Raw genomic sequence first — 14,995 nt, 5'->3', positions numbered from 1 at the left:
TACCACTGAGCTATATACCCAGCCCTTTTTATTTTTTATTTTGAAGCAAGATCTTGCTCAGTTGCTGATACCCTTTAATAATTTGCTATCCTCCTACCTCAGCTTCCAGCATGTCTGTGATTACTGGCATGTGCTGCTTTGCCCAGCATATTGATGTCTCACTCCCAAACCTATTTTATGTTTTATTTGGAAACAGGGTCGTACTCAGTAGCTGAGGCTGGCTTCAAACCTCTGCGATCCTCCAGTCTTAGTCTCCCAAGTACTGAGATTACAAGTGTGCGCTACCATGCACTATTTACTTTGTTTTACCATTTAGATTGGAACTTCTTTTAGATAACTATAAAGCCCAAGGCTCAAGAAACTCAGTATGTGTCCTGTTGCTAACTGAAAAGACCTCTATTTTTTGAATTTGTCTGTCTCTTAGAGAATTCATATTGCTATTTCTCCTTTTTTCTTTCCTCTTTTATAATTTTCATGAAACAAAATTAATCCAAGTTTTTATACATATCAAATACATTTTCTTATCTAATATATACGTTGTACATTGCTGTTGGAATCATTTTATCAATACCATAACCCCGTGAGGCAGATACTGTCATTTCCAAAGGTAAATTTACATATCCATGACTATATAAAGTAAATAACTGAAAAATAGCAACTGCTTCTTCCTGCTCTTTTCCTCTTTTTCACACTGCTTTTGAGGTACATAGTGAACACTTGTGGGTCATGCCCACTCTTGCTGGAGTCAGTATTCTCGATTTCCTCTTCCTGACTCTTAGTGACCCTAACTCCTACTCTGGATCATGGGTATCTGGCAGTTGTATGCTTTGTATGTTCTGGAGCAGTCTCCATTTTACATAACCTATTCTTTTCATTTTTTGCCCCCCGGGTCTGAGGATGGAACTTGACCTCCGAGCTACACACCCCTGTCCCATTTTTTAGTCTTTATTTTGAAATAGGGTCTCACTGAGTTGCGGAGGGCCCAAGTACCGGAAGCCAGCCGCAAACCACGGTCCTCCTGTCTCAGCATCCCAAATGCTGGGATTACAAGCGTGCTCACCATACCCGGCTTCTTTTCATTTTTTATAAGTCATCTAAACAACTTGGAGATTTCTAAATTTAGGCGCCTTAGGCTTTTTTGCACACTTGGAAACACATAACACATTGTGAAATAACTTATCTTCCAGTTGCTTATTTAGCATAACACTTTGCCTGTGTAATTTGTTGTGGACAGCTATTTTATTCAGAATAAAACCTGTGTTAAAAGGAAAGCAGCTGGATGTGGTAGTATACTCTGTAGTCCTAAGTACTTGGGAGGTTGAGACCAGAGGAGCACAGGTTTAAGGCCAGCCTCAGCAACTTAGCAAGACACTGTCTCAAAATAAAAAGCTGGGGGTGTTGCTTGCTTTGGTGTCGGATGCCCCTAGATTCAGTCCCCACAAATAAATGTAAAGAACTGTAGTTATGCCGGGTGTGGTGGCGCACGCTTGTAATCCCAGTGCTTGGGAGGCGGAGACAGGAGGATTGCGCGGGTTCAAAGCCAGCCGTGCGCTGGCTTAGGAGACCCTATTTCCAAATAAAAATGTAAAAATAGGTCTGGGAGTGTAGCCCGGAGGTAGAATAAAAAATGGAATTACCACCATTCAGGTCTTTCTGGCATGTTTGGTTGTTGCTTTAATGAGAAACTATTAAAACTTTCTAGCTTAAGAGCCGGGCGTGGTGGTGCACGCTTGTAATCCCAGCATTTGGGAGGCAGAGACCGGAGGATCACGGTTCGCGGGCAGCCTCAGCTACTTAGTGAGGCCCTCTGCAATTTAATGAGACCCTGTTTCAAAATAAAGAATGAAAAAAAAAAATAGGGCAGGGGGTGTAGCTTGGAGGTAGAATGCCCCTGGGTTCCATTCCCAGACCCATTTAAAAAAAAAAAAAAACTTTCTAGCTTAAGAAAGAGAAATATAAGCCACCAGCTCTGTTCTTTTGGATTTACACAAACAACATCTTGACAGAGAGCTAGATGACTTAGAGGCAGCACTAAGTCAGGTGTTTGCTATGTCTGGCTTTTTTACTGTTACTTTTAGATTATAGCAAAAGCTACTGATTGATCTTAGGAGAAGAAAAGAAGTATCCAGTACTCTAGTCTGGCAGTGCTATATGCACTGAAAATAGGGTTTATAAAGTACACTAAGAGCTAATACAATCATATTTCAATTCATGACCTCTAATAAGTTGAGAGAGGGGCATGTGTTTATAAATTCTTATTTTTCACTCTGTTAGAAATTACATCAAATCACATTTCCTTGGTATTATAAGAAAAGATCATATCATTGAGGCCTTTTAAGATCCAATGTATAATTTCTTACTAAAATAGAAGGAAATCGGCCCCCACATTTTAAACTGACTTAATCTCCTTACATGAAAGTCTATAGATCTGTTTGTCATCTTCTAATAAAGCATTTTCATCATCAGTACCATTCAAGGTTGGGCAGTAGCACACACCTGTAATTCCAGTTACTTGGGAATCTAAGACAGAGGATCACAGGTTTGAAACCAGTAACTTAGAGAGAACTTATTTCTAAATATAAAATAAAATAAGGCTAGAGATGGAGCAGCAGAGGATATTTAAAAACCAAAGAAACATCCAAAAATAACTAAAAACAAATTTTTGTTGTTGTTTACTATATTAGCTAACTATGTAAGCTGAGTCTGAAATTTGTCTAGGGAAGAAAGTATGTCTTAGTATTTAGTTTCACAATGTTTATGAGGAAATTTTTTTGGTTTTGTTTTAAGGGAAAATGGCATTATCTACTCAAGTAAATACTATAAATACTACATATTCCTAGACTTAGAATATCCTCAGTCTTAGATATATGGTAATGTAATCCTGTAAAGCGAACTGTTAAAGAGCCAGGTGTGATGGTGCAGTCTTGTAATTCCAGCGTTTGGCTGAGACTAGAGGATCACAGTTTGTGGCCAGCCTCAATTTAGTGATGCCCTTTGCAACTCAGTGAAACTGTGTTTCAAAGTAAAGAATAAAAAATAGGGCTGGGGGTGTAGCTTAGAGGTAGAATGCCTCTGGGTTCCATCCCTAGTACTTCAAAAATAAAACGAGAACTGTCAAGATACAAATTCATATATTCGCTGGGTGTGATGGCACAAAATTTTAATCCCAGTAGTTAGAAAAATAAGATCAGTCAGATGAGTGCAGGTTTAAGGCCCGCCTCAGCAATTTACCAAGGCCCTGTTCAAAATTTAAAAAAGTAAAACAGGCCTGAGGGTTTAGCCTTGAAGTAACAAAAACAGTAATGAATATTGTGAAATTATAATCTTTACATAGTATAGGCAGACAAAAATGTACCAGTAAAAATTTTACGAAAGTAAGAAGTAAAATAAGACTTGAAAAGAATTCCTACCCAGGTGTTAACCACAGTACATGTAAACCAATGTTTTGGTATGAACTGGGATAGAGCACACAGCAGTCTCCTAAGAAACATAGCTATAAAACAATTATTTCACTAATTATTACCCCAGAACCAGCAAAAGGAAATAGTTTAAAGGCTGGTTGGTGTTGGAATCCACACCTTTATTCTTTATTGATAATGACTGCATTATAAATCAAGTTATCACTATATTTAATGTCTCATTCTGCAGTCTCAAACCTGCTTGGTTGGTTTTGAAGACTGTGTTAAGCACATCCCTAATGTTAAGCCAATGTCTGAGCCAGGCATGGTGGTACTTGGAAGGCAGAGGGAGGAGGATCACAGGTTCAAGACAGCCTCAGCAACATAGCAACCCAGAGAGACTGTGTTTCAAAATAAAAAATAATTAAGACCTGGGCGTGTAACTTGGAGGTAGAATGCTCTTGGGTTCATTCCCCTGTATTCCCCCCCCCCAAAAAAAAACACCAAAAACCCAGTAACAAAACAAACAACAATTGTTATTCAGTGTCTGATGTTCTTGAACCATAAATCAACAGAGTAATAAATTGACATGTTTAGTGTTAGGGGGAATCTGCCTTTATGGTTAGTAAACTGAGTATAACAGGGTGTTTTTGGTTTGTTTTGCACTACTGGGGATGGAGCCAGGGGCATTCTACCTCCTGAGCTACACTTCCAGGCCTATATTTTAGTCTTTTTGTTTTTTAAACAAAACTAGGTCTTACAGAGTTGCAAAGGGCCTCCTAAGTAGCTAGGCTGTCTGCAAACTGCGATCTGTCTCAGCCTTCCCAATGCTGGGATTACAAGCATGCACTACCACACTTGGCCCCACCCTTACTTTTTATTCTTTATTTGGAAACAGGATCGCAGTAAGTTGCAGAGGGCCTCACTAAGTTGAAGCTGACCTGGAGCATGTGAACATCGTGTCTCAGCCTCCCAAGTACTGGGATTATAAGCTTGCACCATGAAGTTCAGCTAGCATGTCCTTTTGTTAAGGAAAAAAGTGTAATATGGAGAGCTCATACTTTTTTCCCCCTCTAATCAGGGGCATTCTACCTCTAAACTACACCCCAGCCCTTTTTATTATTAAACACGGTGTTGCTAAATTGAGGATCTCACTAAGTTACTGAGGCTGGCAATGAACCAGCATTTCTTCTGTCTCAGCCTCCCAGCTAGTGGAACTCTTAGCTTTCTGGTAATGTTTTGTGCTGCTCTGCTCTTCTACTAGAGCATGGTAACATTACAGTGCGTCTCACACTCACTCTTGTTGTCAGTTCAGCTTTCTGTTCATGTTGCTAGTGTGCTAAACATAACTTACTTTGTGGACACTTGGGGTAAGAGGCATTACAATTTTGATTACATTGATTCAAGTTTGAGCAACATTATAAAATAATGTTGTGATAAATTTCTACTTGAAATTATTTCCAGTTCTAAATCTCATATAACATGTGTTTGTGGAATGAAACTTGTTCATGAGTTGGGGGATTGCTAGTAATATTCCTTTACTATTGCCTTTCTGTGATTATTTCAGTGGCCAGTTTCTAAAAAGTATTATCGTGAGATTCAATTTGTATTATTTTTAAAAATACTTATGGAATAATAGTCCTAATACTTTTTGTGAGTTCTGAGAACAGAACCCAGGGCCTTCTTCATGCTAAGCAAGGACTCTACCTCTCTGTTATACTCTCATTTCCAGGTCTGTTATTTCTGACTTTAGGAAATTTGAAAAGAGATTTTTCATTACTACCAAAGAGGAAAGATATGTATCAAAGTGTGAAGTAAGAAGTTTTAATATACTCTTCCTTTTGCTGTTGTTGACGTTGGGCATCAAACCCATCACCTTGTTGGCAAGCACTCTGTCAGGTTATTTCCCAGTCCTCAAAGAGATTTTAAAGTGTGTTGCTTTTTTTCTTCTGAAAGTGAACAATACAGGAAAAAAAGATAAAATTCTTTTTGGTTAAGCTATCTAAACTCAGAAATTAACAAATAGGTATAGTCTTTCCTGCCATTCTAGAATGCTTGGTGTCCTGGAATACTGTCCTGAGAAGGCCTATGAGTTTAAGTTCAGTATTGCTGGGGGAGATTGCCAAGATTCTTTGCTCACCGAGGGTGACCAAGGAGAAAGTAACGTAAATTTGCCAACAAATTGTCTTTCCCTTGCTTTAGTTTTCATCAATAAGATTTTCTTTTGGTTATTCACTGTCAACTAGTTCAAACTAATGAAATTTATTACCACCTTTTAGCTTCAGTTGCTGTGGGTTTTTTTTTTTTCTTTTCAATACTTGATTTCTATTTTGTCCTATTGCCCCAAATGTTAAACACATGTAAAAAACTTGGCAACTTAGACCCTCAGTAACTTGGCAAGGTGCTGTTTCAAAATAAAAGATAGAAAGGACTATAAAAGTATAGACAGGTAGTAGAAGGCCCCTGAGTTCAACCTACAGAACCATAAGAAAAGGGGAACAAAAACAAAAAATTGAGTAACAACTATAACACTTAATGGTAACTTGTAAATAAACAACACGCTTTAATAGTTCTGTTCTTTTGAGAAAAGTAAAATATGTTTAAATTCATTGTGAAAATGCCAAACTTTAATACAAAATTTACTTTTACTAAATGTTCAGCTTAACAAAATATTACATATGTCTAAGAATTATAAGGTAGATTCATGAAATTTATAGAACTTATTTGAAGAATGCACTGTATTTCACATGATCAGTGTTCAAAGATAGCTGTGATTACCTTTGGGACAATGTATACTGCAAAGTAATATGTAGTGTTCTACATCACTCAGTGCATTAGTACTTTTGGTTATTGTTGAAAAGTTGTAACCTGTGTGTGTGTGTGTGTGTACTCCAAAGACTATACTAGAAAAAACATTTATTCTGAATCCTTGAGAAAATTATATTGTCTTAGTATCCTAAAGGATATTTCATTCTTTTTTTTGTTTTGTTTTGTTGTTGTTGTTTTGGTGGTACTGGGGTTCCTGGAAACCCTTCTACCTCCAGGCTACACTCCCAGGCCCATTTTTATATTTTTATTTGAAAATAGGGTCTCTTAAGTCAGCACGGCTGGCTTCGAGCCTGTGCAATCCTCCTGTCTCTGCCTCCCAAGCGTGGGGATTACAAGCGTGCGCCACCATGCCCGGCCTCATTCTTTTTTTTTTTAACCTAAATTTTTTTGTGTGTGTTTGGCACTGGGGATTGAATCCAGATGCATTTTACCTCCAAGCTACAACCCCCAGCCCAATTTTTTATTTTTTATTTTGAAAGAAGGCCTCATTAAGTTGCAGAGGGTTTAGCTAAATAGCTGAGGCTGGCCATGAACCTGTAATCATCCCATTTTAGCCTTCCAAGTACTGGGATTACAATTGTGTGCCACCATGCCCAGCTCAGGACATTTTATTCTTAATAACAACAAAGGATATACAAATTTAGATAATAATTTCCAGCTTTTTTTGTGTACTAGGAATTGAACCCACAGGTGTTCTACTGCTGAGCCATACCTCCAGCCCTATTTTTTTTTTTTTAATAGGGTCTCGCTAAGTTGCTGAGAGCCTCACTAAGTTTTTTTTTTTTGTGTGTGTGGTGGTACTGGGGTTCCTGGAAGCCCTTCTACCGCCAGGCTACACTCCCAGACCTATATTATACTTTTTTATTTTTGGAAACAGGGTCTCCTTCTTAAGCCAGCACGGCTGGCTTCAAACCTGTGCGATCCTCCTGTCTCCGCCTCCCAAGCGGGGATAACAAGCGTGCGCCACCACGCTCGGCAAGCCTCACTAAATTGAAGCTGCTTACTGCAATCCTCCTCTCTCAGCCTCCCAAGTACTGGGATTACAAGAGTGCACCACTCTGCCTGCCACAAGATGTATTGTTTCTAAAAGAAGATAAATAATTGAGTGGGGTGTGGTGGCGCAGGCTTGTAATCTTAGTACTTGGGAGGCTGAGACAGGAGAATCAAGTATTGGCAAACAGCCTCAGCAACTTAGTGAGACCCTGTTTCAAAAATAAAGAAATCAGGTGTAGTGTCTCTCCCTTGTAATCCCAGTACTTGGAAGGCTGAGACAGAGGAGGATCCCAAGTTCACAGCCAGCCCTTCTACTTATTGAGGCCCTGTTTCAAAAAAAAAAAAAAAAAAAGATTCGAGGTGTAGCTCAGAGATAGAATGCCCCTGGGTTGAATTCCTAGTACTACAAATAGAATAAAAAATAGCTCACAGGTAGATTGTCCTTAGGTTTGCTCCCCAACACACACACACACACACACACACACACACACACACGATAAATAATTTAATAATACTTTATCACAGTGATTGATTTGAATGGCTTATATATGGACCATACAAATATTAAAATATTGCTATTGGGGGGTTATTGGGGAAAGAACTGAGGGGCATTTTTCTACTGAGCTACATCATTATTTTATTTTATTTCACTTTTTTTCAGAGATAGATGGGTCTATTTAGGAAAGTAAAAAGTACACATTCAAAAGAGAATATGGGCCATCCCAAAAGTGAGAGGCCCTTATTTTGAAGGAGGATCTCAAAGTTGTTAAGGCTGGCCTGAATTTATGATCCTCCTATCTTAGCCTCCCAGGACCTGGGATTACAGGGCTGTGCCACTGTGCATGGTTTTTTGGTCTTATGATGAAATATTTATTTCTAACCTTACCATGTTAAGATTTGCTCTCTAGCCGGGCGTGGTGGCGCACACTTGTAATCCCCGCACTTGGGAGGCAGAGACAGGAGGATCGCGCAGGTTTGAAGCCAGCCATGCGCGCTGGCTTAGGAGACCCTGTTTCTAAATAAAAAAATGTAAAAATAGGTCTGGGAGTGTAGCCCGGAGGTAGAAGGGCTTCCAGGAACCCCAGTACCACCAAAAAAAGAATAAGAAAAAAAAAAAAAGATTTGCTCTCTTATTATTGGCAGTATGTTGTATTTTGCCCCATCGGTAAGCTATGTTAAAATTCATGTATAATTATTTAAAAGTTTTTAATAGTATGTGTACCTTAATGAGAAGTGGGAATGAGGACAAAGTAACTATTATTTTTGTAAAAATAATTTTGGGGTAGATTGTGAAATACTGATTATAAAATAATGTACAGAATATAGCAGGTACCATGTAAGTACTCCCTCTAATATCGAAATGTTAAAATGTTGCCATATTTCTATCAGATTTTTTAAGAGAAGGCAAATGGTTCATTATAAGTATAGCCAAAATTCAACTTTTCCATTTCTCTTCCCAGAGATGCACAGCCTGAGCCTGAACTTGCTGTATATTGATTTTGGTCATATTTTTGTACACTTAACTGCTATATTAGTAACAATTCTTGCTTTTTAGTTTTTTACTTGTTCTATAGTTTTTCACTTTCACATTGTTGAGATTTGAATATGTTGCTACTTGTAGTAATTAAATTGCTAAATAATGTTTCATTAAATTTCTTTACCTCATTATTCATATTTACCTATACTATTACATATGCTTTTTTTGTGATGCTGGGAATAGAACCCATAACCTTATGTTATACTAGGCAAAGCACTGAGCTACACCCCCACCCTTGTCATTCATTGTATTTACACTTATTTTTTGGTTTATGTTATTTTTTCATTCATTATTCTGAGATTTAGTCATGCTAATTTATAAAGCACTTGTTTTTTTTTTTAATTACTATAGGAACATCTTTTATTTATTTATTTATTTTTCCTGTGGGTCTGGGAATGGAACCCAAGGACATTCCACCTCTGAGCTACACGCCCTGCCCTATTCTTGATTCTTTATTTTGAAACAGGATCTCACTAAATTGCTGAGGGCCTCACTGGAGTAGCTGAGGCTGTCCGCACACCATGATCCTCCTATCTCAGCCTCCTAAATGCTGGTGTTACGAGCTGTGCCACCACACCCGGCTATGGGAACATCTTTTTAAATAAGTAAATTATCTTCTCTACTTAACCAGAATTAGATTGTAATTAATTTTGTGTTTATTACATTCTCTGTGATAAAATCATTGCATATGTAAAGGTTGTATTGTCTGAATTTTGTGATGGTTGGGTACATCTTCTATCTAGCCAAAGTATTTTCAAATTATTCTTCAGAAGGGATGGTATCGGTTTTTACCATTACTAGCAATGTACAAATTATTTTCTGTAGCTTAACAGCCCCAGTTTTTTCAGATTGAGTTTTTCTTGTCTGGGTTTAAAATAGCATCTTAATATTCTACCTAATATCTTAACCAAATTCTAAAACTAGACATGTTTGTATATTTATTGGTCATTTGAATTTCTCTTACATGAATTTGCTATTTCTGTTTAGATTATCTGCCTGTGTGTATCTCTTTGTTTCCAGTCTGTTTCTTGGGGTTCTCTTATGTATTCTGATATTTAATCTTTATGTTTGCTACCAACCAGTAGCTTGCTTGTTCATTAGATCTTTTGTGTGATGAAAATTAGAAGCCTGGTGTGGTGGCCCACTTGTAATCCCAGTATTTGTGAGGCCGAGACAGGAGAATTGCTAGTTCACAGCCACTTTAGGTATGTAGGTCCTCTGCAACTTAGACCCTATTTCAAAGTAAAGAACAAAAACAGGGCTGGGGGTGTAGCTAGGAGGTAGAATCTCACTGGGTTCAATCCCCAGTACTGCAAAAATAAAAAATTAAAAGGTGGTGTTTTTATATCTTATTTAAGAAGAAATCATTCGCTGTTCCATGTCCCAAAGATAATTCTTTTCTAGTTTGTTGTTGTGATTTATATTTTGTTTTGTTTTTGTGTATGTGTTTGTTTTTGTGATATTGGGGATTGAACCCAGGGACATTCTACTCCGGGTTACACCTCCAGCAAGGAAAAAAAATAATATTTTGAAGCGATTTTCCTGCTTCAAGTAATAAGACTCTATATTACTGAGGCTGTCCTTGAACCTATGATTCTTCTCTCTCAGCCTCCCAAGTACTAGGATTACAAGCATTTGCCATCACACCTGGCTGTGCTTTTGTGTTTTAAATTTGGCTGTGCTATTTTAAAATTTCATAATTAAGGAATTAAATCTTGAAGAAGGGAACTATATCTTTCTGTAAAGAGCTGTTCATTTTAATACCATTTATCAAATAGCTTGTTCTGTCACCATTTTATTTGAATGGCATATCTTTTACCTGTCCATTTCTACGTTTTGAGGCTCTCTATTCTGTTCCACTAGCCTTTTGTTTATCTTATACTACCTTAAATCATAGTTTTAGCAAGTCTTGATATCTGGTAATTCAAGTTTCTGTGTGAACTTCTAGATCTACTTCTCAGCTTCCATGAAAAACCTTGTTGATAATTTCATTGAACAATTATGAGAATGGTGTTACTGAAAAATATGTCTTGCCATTTGTATAGATCTTTATTCCTTTCACTTCATTTGTCTGTCCATCTGTCTGTCTGTCTGTCTGTCTTGTACTGGGGATGAAACCTAGGGGCTTTCTACCTCCAGATTACACTCCCATACTTTATATTTTATACTCTCAGATTTTATATTTTAGAAACAGCCTCTCCCTAAGTTGCCAAGAGCCTCACTAAGTAGCTGAGGCTGGCCTCGAACTTGGAGGTTATCCTTTCTCAGCCCCTCAAAAACTGGGATTATTTGCGTGCACCACCACTCCCACTACATTTCATTTTTTCTGAAAAGAATTTGATATAGTATTAGCTTTTGTTGGTGTTGTAGTGCTTTTAAAAAATGTGTGTGTGTGTGTGTATGTGTATGTATGTATGTATATATGTATATATTTAGTGTTTGTATATTGATCTTTACTCAGCAACTTTGCTGATCTCCCTCTTCCTTTTCCTCTCCTTCTCCCTCTCTCTACTGGGAATGGAACCCAGGGGCATTCTACCTCTGAGCTACATCCCTAGCCTTACCTATCTAATCTCTCTCTCCCTCTCCCCCCTATTTTTTTTTTTTTTTTCATGGTACTAGGGATGTAACCCTGGGGCTTTCTACCCCTGGGCTACACTCATTTGGAAACATGGTTTTACTAAGTTGCTGAGAGCCTCACTAAGTAGCTGGGGCTGGCTACCAACATGTGCAATCTTACTGTATCAGCCTCCCAAGTGCTGGGAATAGTGTTTTACTGAGTTGCAAAGGACCTCACTAGCTGAGGCTGTCTGCAAAATGGTATCCTCCTGTCTCAGCCTCCTAAATGCTGTGATTACAAGCATGCGCCACCATGCCTGGCTTGCTGATTTCTTAATGTCTTAATGACTCTTAAATTTTCTACACACACACACACACACACACACACACACACACACACACACACACACACACCGACCTCTACCTCTGAGGTACACCTCCAGGGCTATTTTATTCTTTATTTGGAAACAGAGCCTCACAAATTGCCAAGGATAATTGTGAACCTATGTATGATCCTCCTCTCTCAGCCTCCTACTGGTTGTCTTATTTTAATGTAAAAGATACTTCTATGTCTTAAAATTAAAAGTTTCAGAGAAATTTTGTGCTACAAGATAGGGTATCAGAAGGCTGTTCCACTTAATTGGGGAATTGAGCTAAATGAAGGGTTTTATCTCACAGATGTCCTGTGGGTTGTGTCTCCTCTTTTGTCTGTTCATCTTGACCTTTTCTTGATACTTACTAGAGTTAGTCTATATAAGTACCCTCAGAAGTTAAAGTCTACCCACTTCACCCTGCACCCAGATTTGCTGTAGATGTTGCTGTTACTCTTGGTTTCACTTAGTTTATTTACTTTTAGGAGACGCAGGTCAGAATGGAGATGGGCTGCAGATCGAGCAGCTATTGTCAGCCGCTGGAACTGGCTTCAGGCTCATGTTTCTGACTTGGAATATCGAATTCGTCAACAAACAGATATTTACAAACAGATACGTGCTAATAAGGTAAGGGATAAAGTGTCTGGTGTTTTTCAACCAAACTAAAACTACCATTATTTCTTTTCTCATTTCCTCCTACCCTTTCAATAAGTCTCAACTATGTTAAAGATAAATGATTTAATGGTCTGATTTTGTGCTTTAAGAGCATGATGTTGCTTAGTATATTACAGAAAACACTATTTAGAATACTTTTTAATAGACATGTGTTTAGTATAAAACAATGTGGGTATCTGGGCTAACAGGAAACAAAAAAGACTTACACTGTAAGCCATTAGCTACAACTGTCATTTATTTACATATATGGAAAAATGATGATCTTTTTCACTTTATTAGATCTTTTCCTGCTTAGCCTTTTGCTTTCTTGAGGAAAAACAGGATTTTCCCTAAAAGATTGTTCAGGTGTGTGTATGTATCCACACACATACATACATACATACGTACATTGATGATTAGGTTTTTTGTTTTCCTGTGTTCTTATATCTGTGGGAGGCTGAGAGTTTTTGTTGTTAACACTGACAGTGGTGCTGAGCATAGTCCTTTTTCTTGAAAAATGAACTTTAGAGAAAAATTCTCGACTCAGGTTGGATTTTACTTCCAAATTTGCACAGAAATAGTGCGATGTTACTATTGCACAATTCAGTACTATTCAACCACTATTGAGAGCTTGCTAGGTACCTTCACTTTTCTTTATGGTGGGATCACAGTGGTGAACAAAAACCCTACCATCATACAGCCTAGTACATTCTTGCAGAGTATCTTTTGTATTAGCTTGTTGTGGTTGAGCTCCAACCCTGACACATGGGTTTAGATAGTCCACTCCTAAAAATAAGTGTCTTAAGGATTTTTCATCTTTAATGGTTGTCAGAGCCTTAAAATTGCTGTATTATGGACAGTATGCATTTGAATACTTAATAGGCCCAAAGGTGAAATAGATCAAATGACAAGATAACCAAGATGATCACAGTTCAGCCAAAAAAAAAAAAAAAAAAAATCTGTGGCCTCCCCCCTCTCCCTCCATTTTATATTAAAGATTGAACCCAGGGGCATTCCACCTCTTAACTATACCGGAGCCCCATTTGTTTATTATTTTGTTTTGAAACAAAGTTGCTTGTTGAGGATGGCTTTAACCTGCAATCCTCCTACTTCATCCTCCCAAGTATTTGGGATTATAGGCATGTACCACCATTCCCAGATCATTTAAATTCTCTGTGTGTGTGTGTGTGTGTGTGTGTGTGTGTGTGTGTGTGTGTGTGTTTTACTAGGGATTGAACTCACAAGCATTCTACCTCTAAGCCACACTCCCTTCCCAATTTTATTTTTATTTTGAAATAAGGCCTTACTGGGTTGATGAGTCTTACTACTTGCTTGAGGCTGTCCTCTAACTTGCAGTCCTCCTGTCTCAGCCAACCTAGTACTGGATTTTTGTGGGAATCTCCAGAAGTTCATCAAAATGTATTGCAATTGACATAAAATTGAGAGGGTGCACTTTTTAGTAATTTGTTCCCTTTCTGTTAGAACAAATTAAATTCCTAACTTGTTTAAAAGTTAACTACAGCAAAATTAAAACAAAACACCAAAGGTGTTAAATATTTTGCCTTTCTTACTATTTTCACAAAGAATAAATTTTTTTATTTTCTTGCACTTCTGGAGGTTGAACTCGGGGGCACTCCGAGCTATACCCCTAGCCCCGTCTTTTTTTCTCTTTGAATTAGGGTCTCACTAAGTTGCAAAGGGCAACACAAGTAGCTGAGGCTGTCCACAAACCTTTGATCCTTCTGTCTCACCCTCCCAAGTACAGGGATTACAAGCATGTACTCCACCTGCATGCCAGGATTACACAGGAAAATTTTAGTTGAGATTTGTTGGATGTGGATTAGAATAGTGACTAATAATAGCCAGGAGGTGACTGGGTATGTTTTTATTGTTGTTTTGTTTTCGTTATTTGTGGTACTGGGGATTGGATAGAGGGGCGCTCTGACCTCTGAGTTGTACCCCCAGCCCTACCCAGGTGTGGTGTTTCTTTAAGGAATACGAATGAAACGATACTCTTACCTCACTTTGCCTCCTGCTTTATTCTTTTTTTTTGTGGGTCTGGGGATGGAACCCAGGGGCATTCGACCTCCGAGCTACACCCCCTGCCCTAGTATTTATTCTTTATTTTGAATACGTAGTCTCACTGAGTTGCAGAGGGCCTCGCTAAGTAGCTGAGGCTGTCCGGGAACCGCGATCCTCCGGTCTCAGCCACCCAAATGCTGGGATTACAAGCATGCGCCACCATGCCCGGCCTCCTGCTTTATTCTTTTTTTTTTTTTTTTTTTTTTTTTGGTGGTACTGGGGTTCCTGGAAGCCCTTCTACCTCCGGGCTACACTCCCAGACCTCTTTTTTACATTTTTATTTGGAAACAGGGTCTCCTAAGCCAGCGCGCGCGGCTGGCTTCGAACCTGCGCGATCCTCCTGTCTCTGCCTCCCAAGCGCGGGGATTACAAGCGTGCGCCACCACGCCTGGCCTTCCTGCTTTATTCTTAAGCACATTGCTTAGCAGTAATGACAGTATCTTTAGAAAACTTAAAAATTGTAAATATTACATAATATCTGGAAAATAATTATTCTGGAGTTTTCCATACAGTTTGATTACATTCATTAATGAAGCACCACATTTGGACTTGGTAATTTTTTACTGTAGTTC

The 14,995-nt window shown here is 38.4% G+C and overlaps 1 protein-coding gene across 5 annotated transcripts in view; it reads left to right on the top strand.

Moving 5' to 3' along the window:
- Positions 1–14,995, top strand: part of KANSL1 (KAT8 regulatory NSL complex subunit 1) — a gene marked incomplete at both ends in the record, with an annotated part of 129,339 nt that overhangs the window by 60,936 nt on the left and 53,408 nt on the right. For all 5 annotated transcript variants that reach the window (XM_080712960.1, XM_080712959.1, XM_080712957.1 and 2 more), the window contains one exon: positions 12,173–12,314. In XM_080712960.1, the coding sequence (XP_080569086.1) occupies positions 12,173–12,314 (142 nt within the window). The remainder of the gene's footprint in view (positions 1–12,172; positions 12,315–14,995) is intronic.

The sequence above is a fragment of the Muscardinus avellanarius genome, assembly GCF_963383645.1.
Source record: "Muscardinus avellanarius genome assembly, chromosome: 16".
Classification (NCBI taxonomy): Eukaryota; Metazoa; Chordata; class Mammalia; order Rodentia; family Gliridae; genus Muscardinus; species Muscardinus avellanarius.
This window is presented reverse-complemented; position numbering and strand designations above follow the sequence as displayed.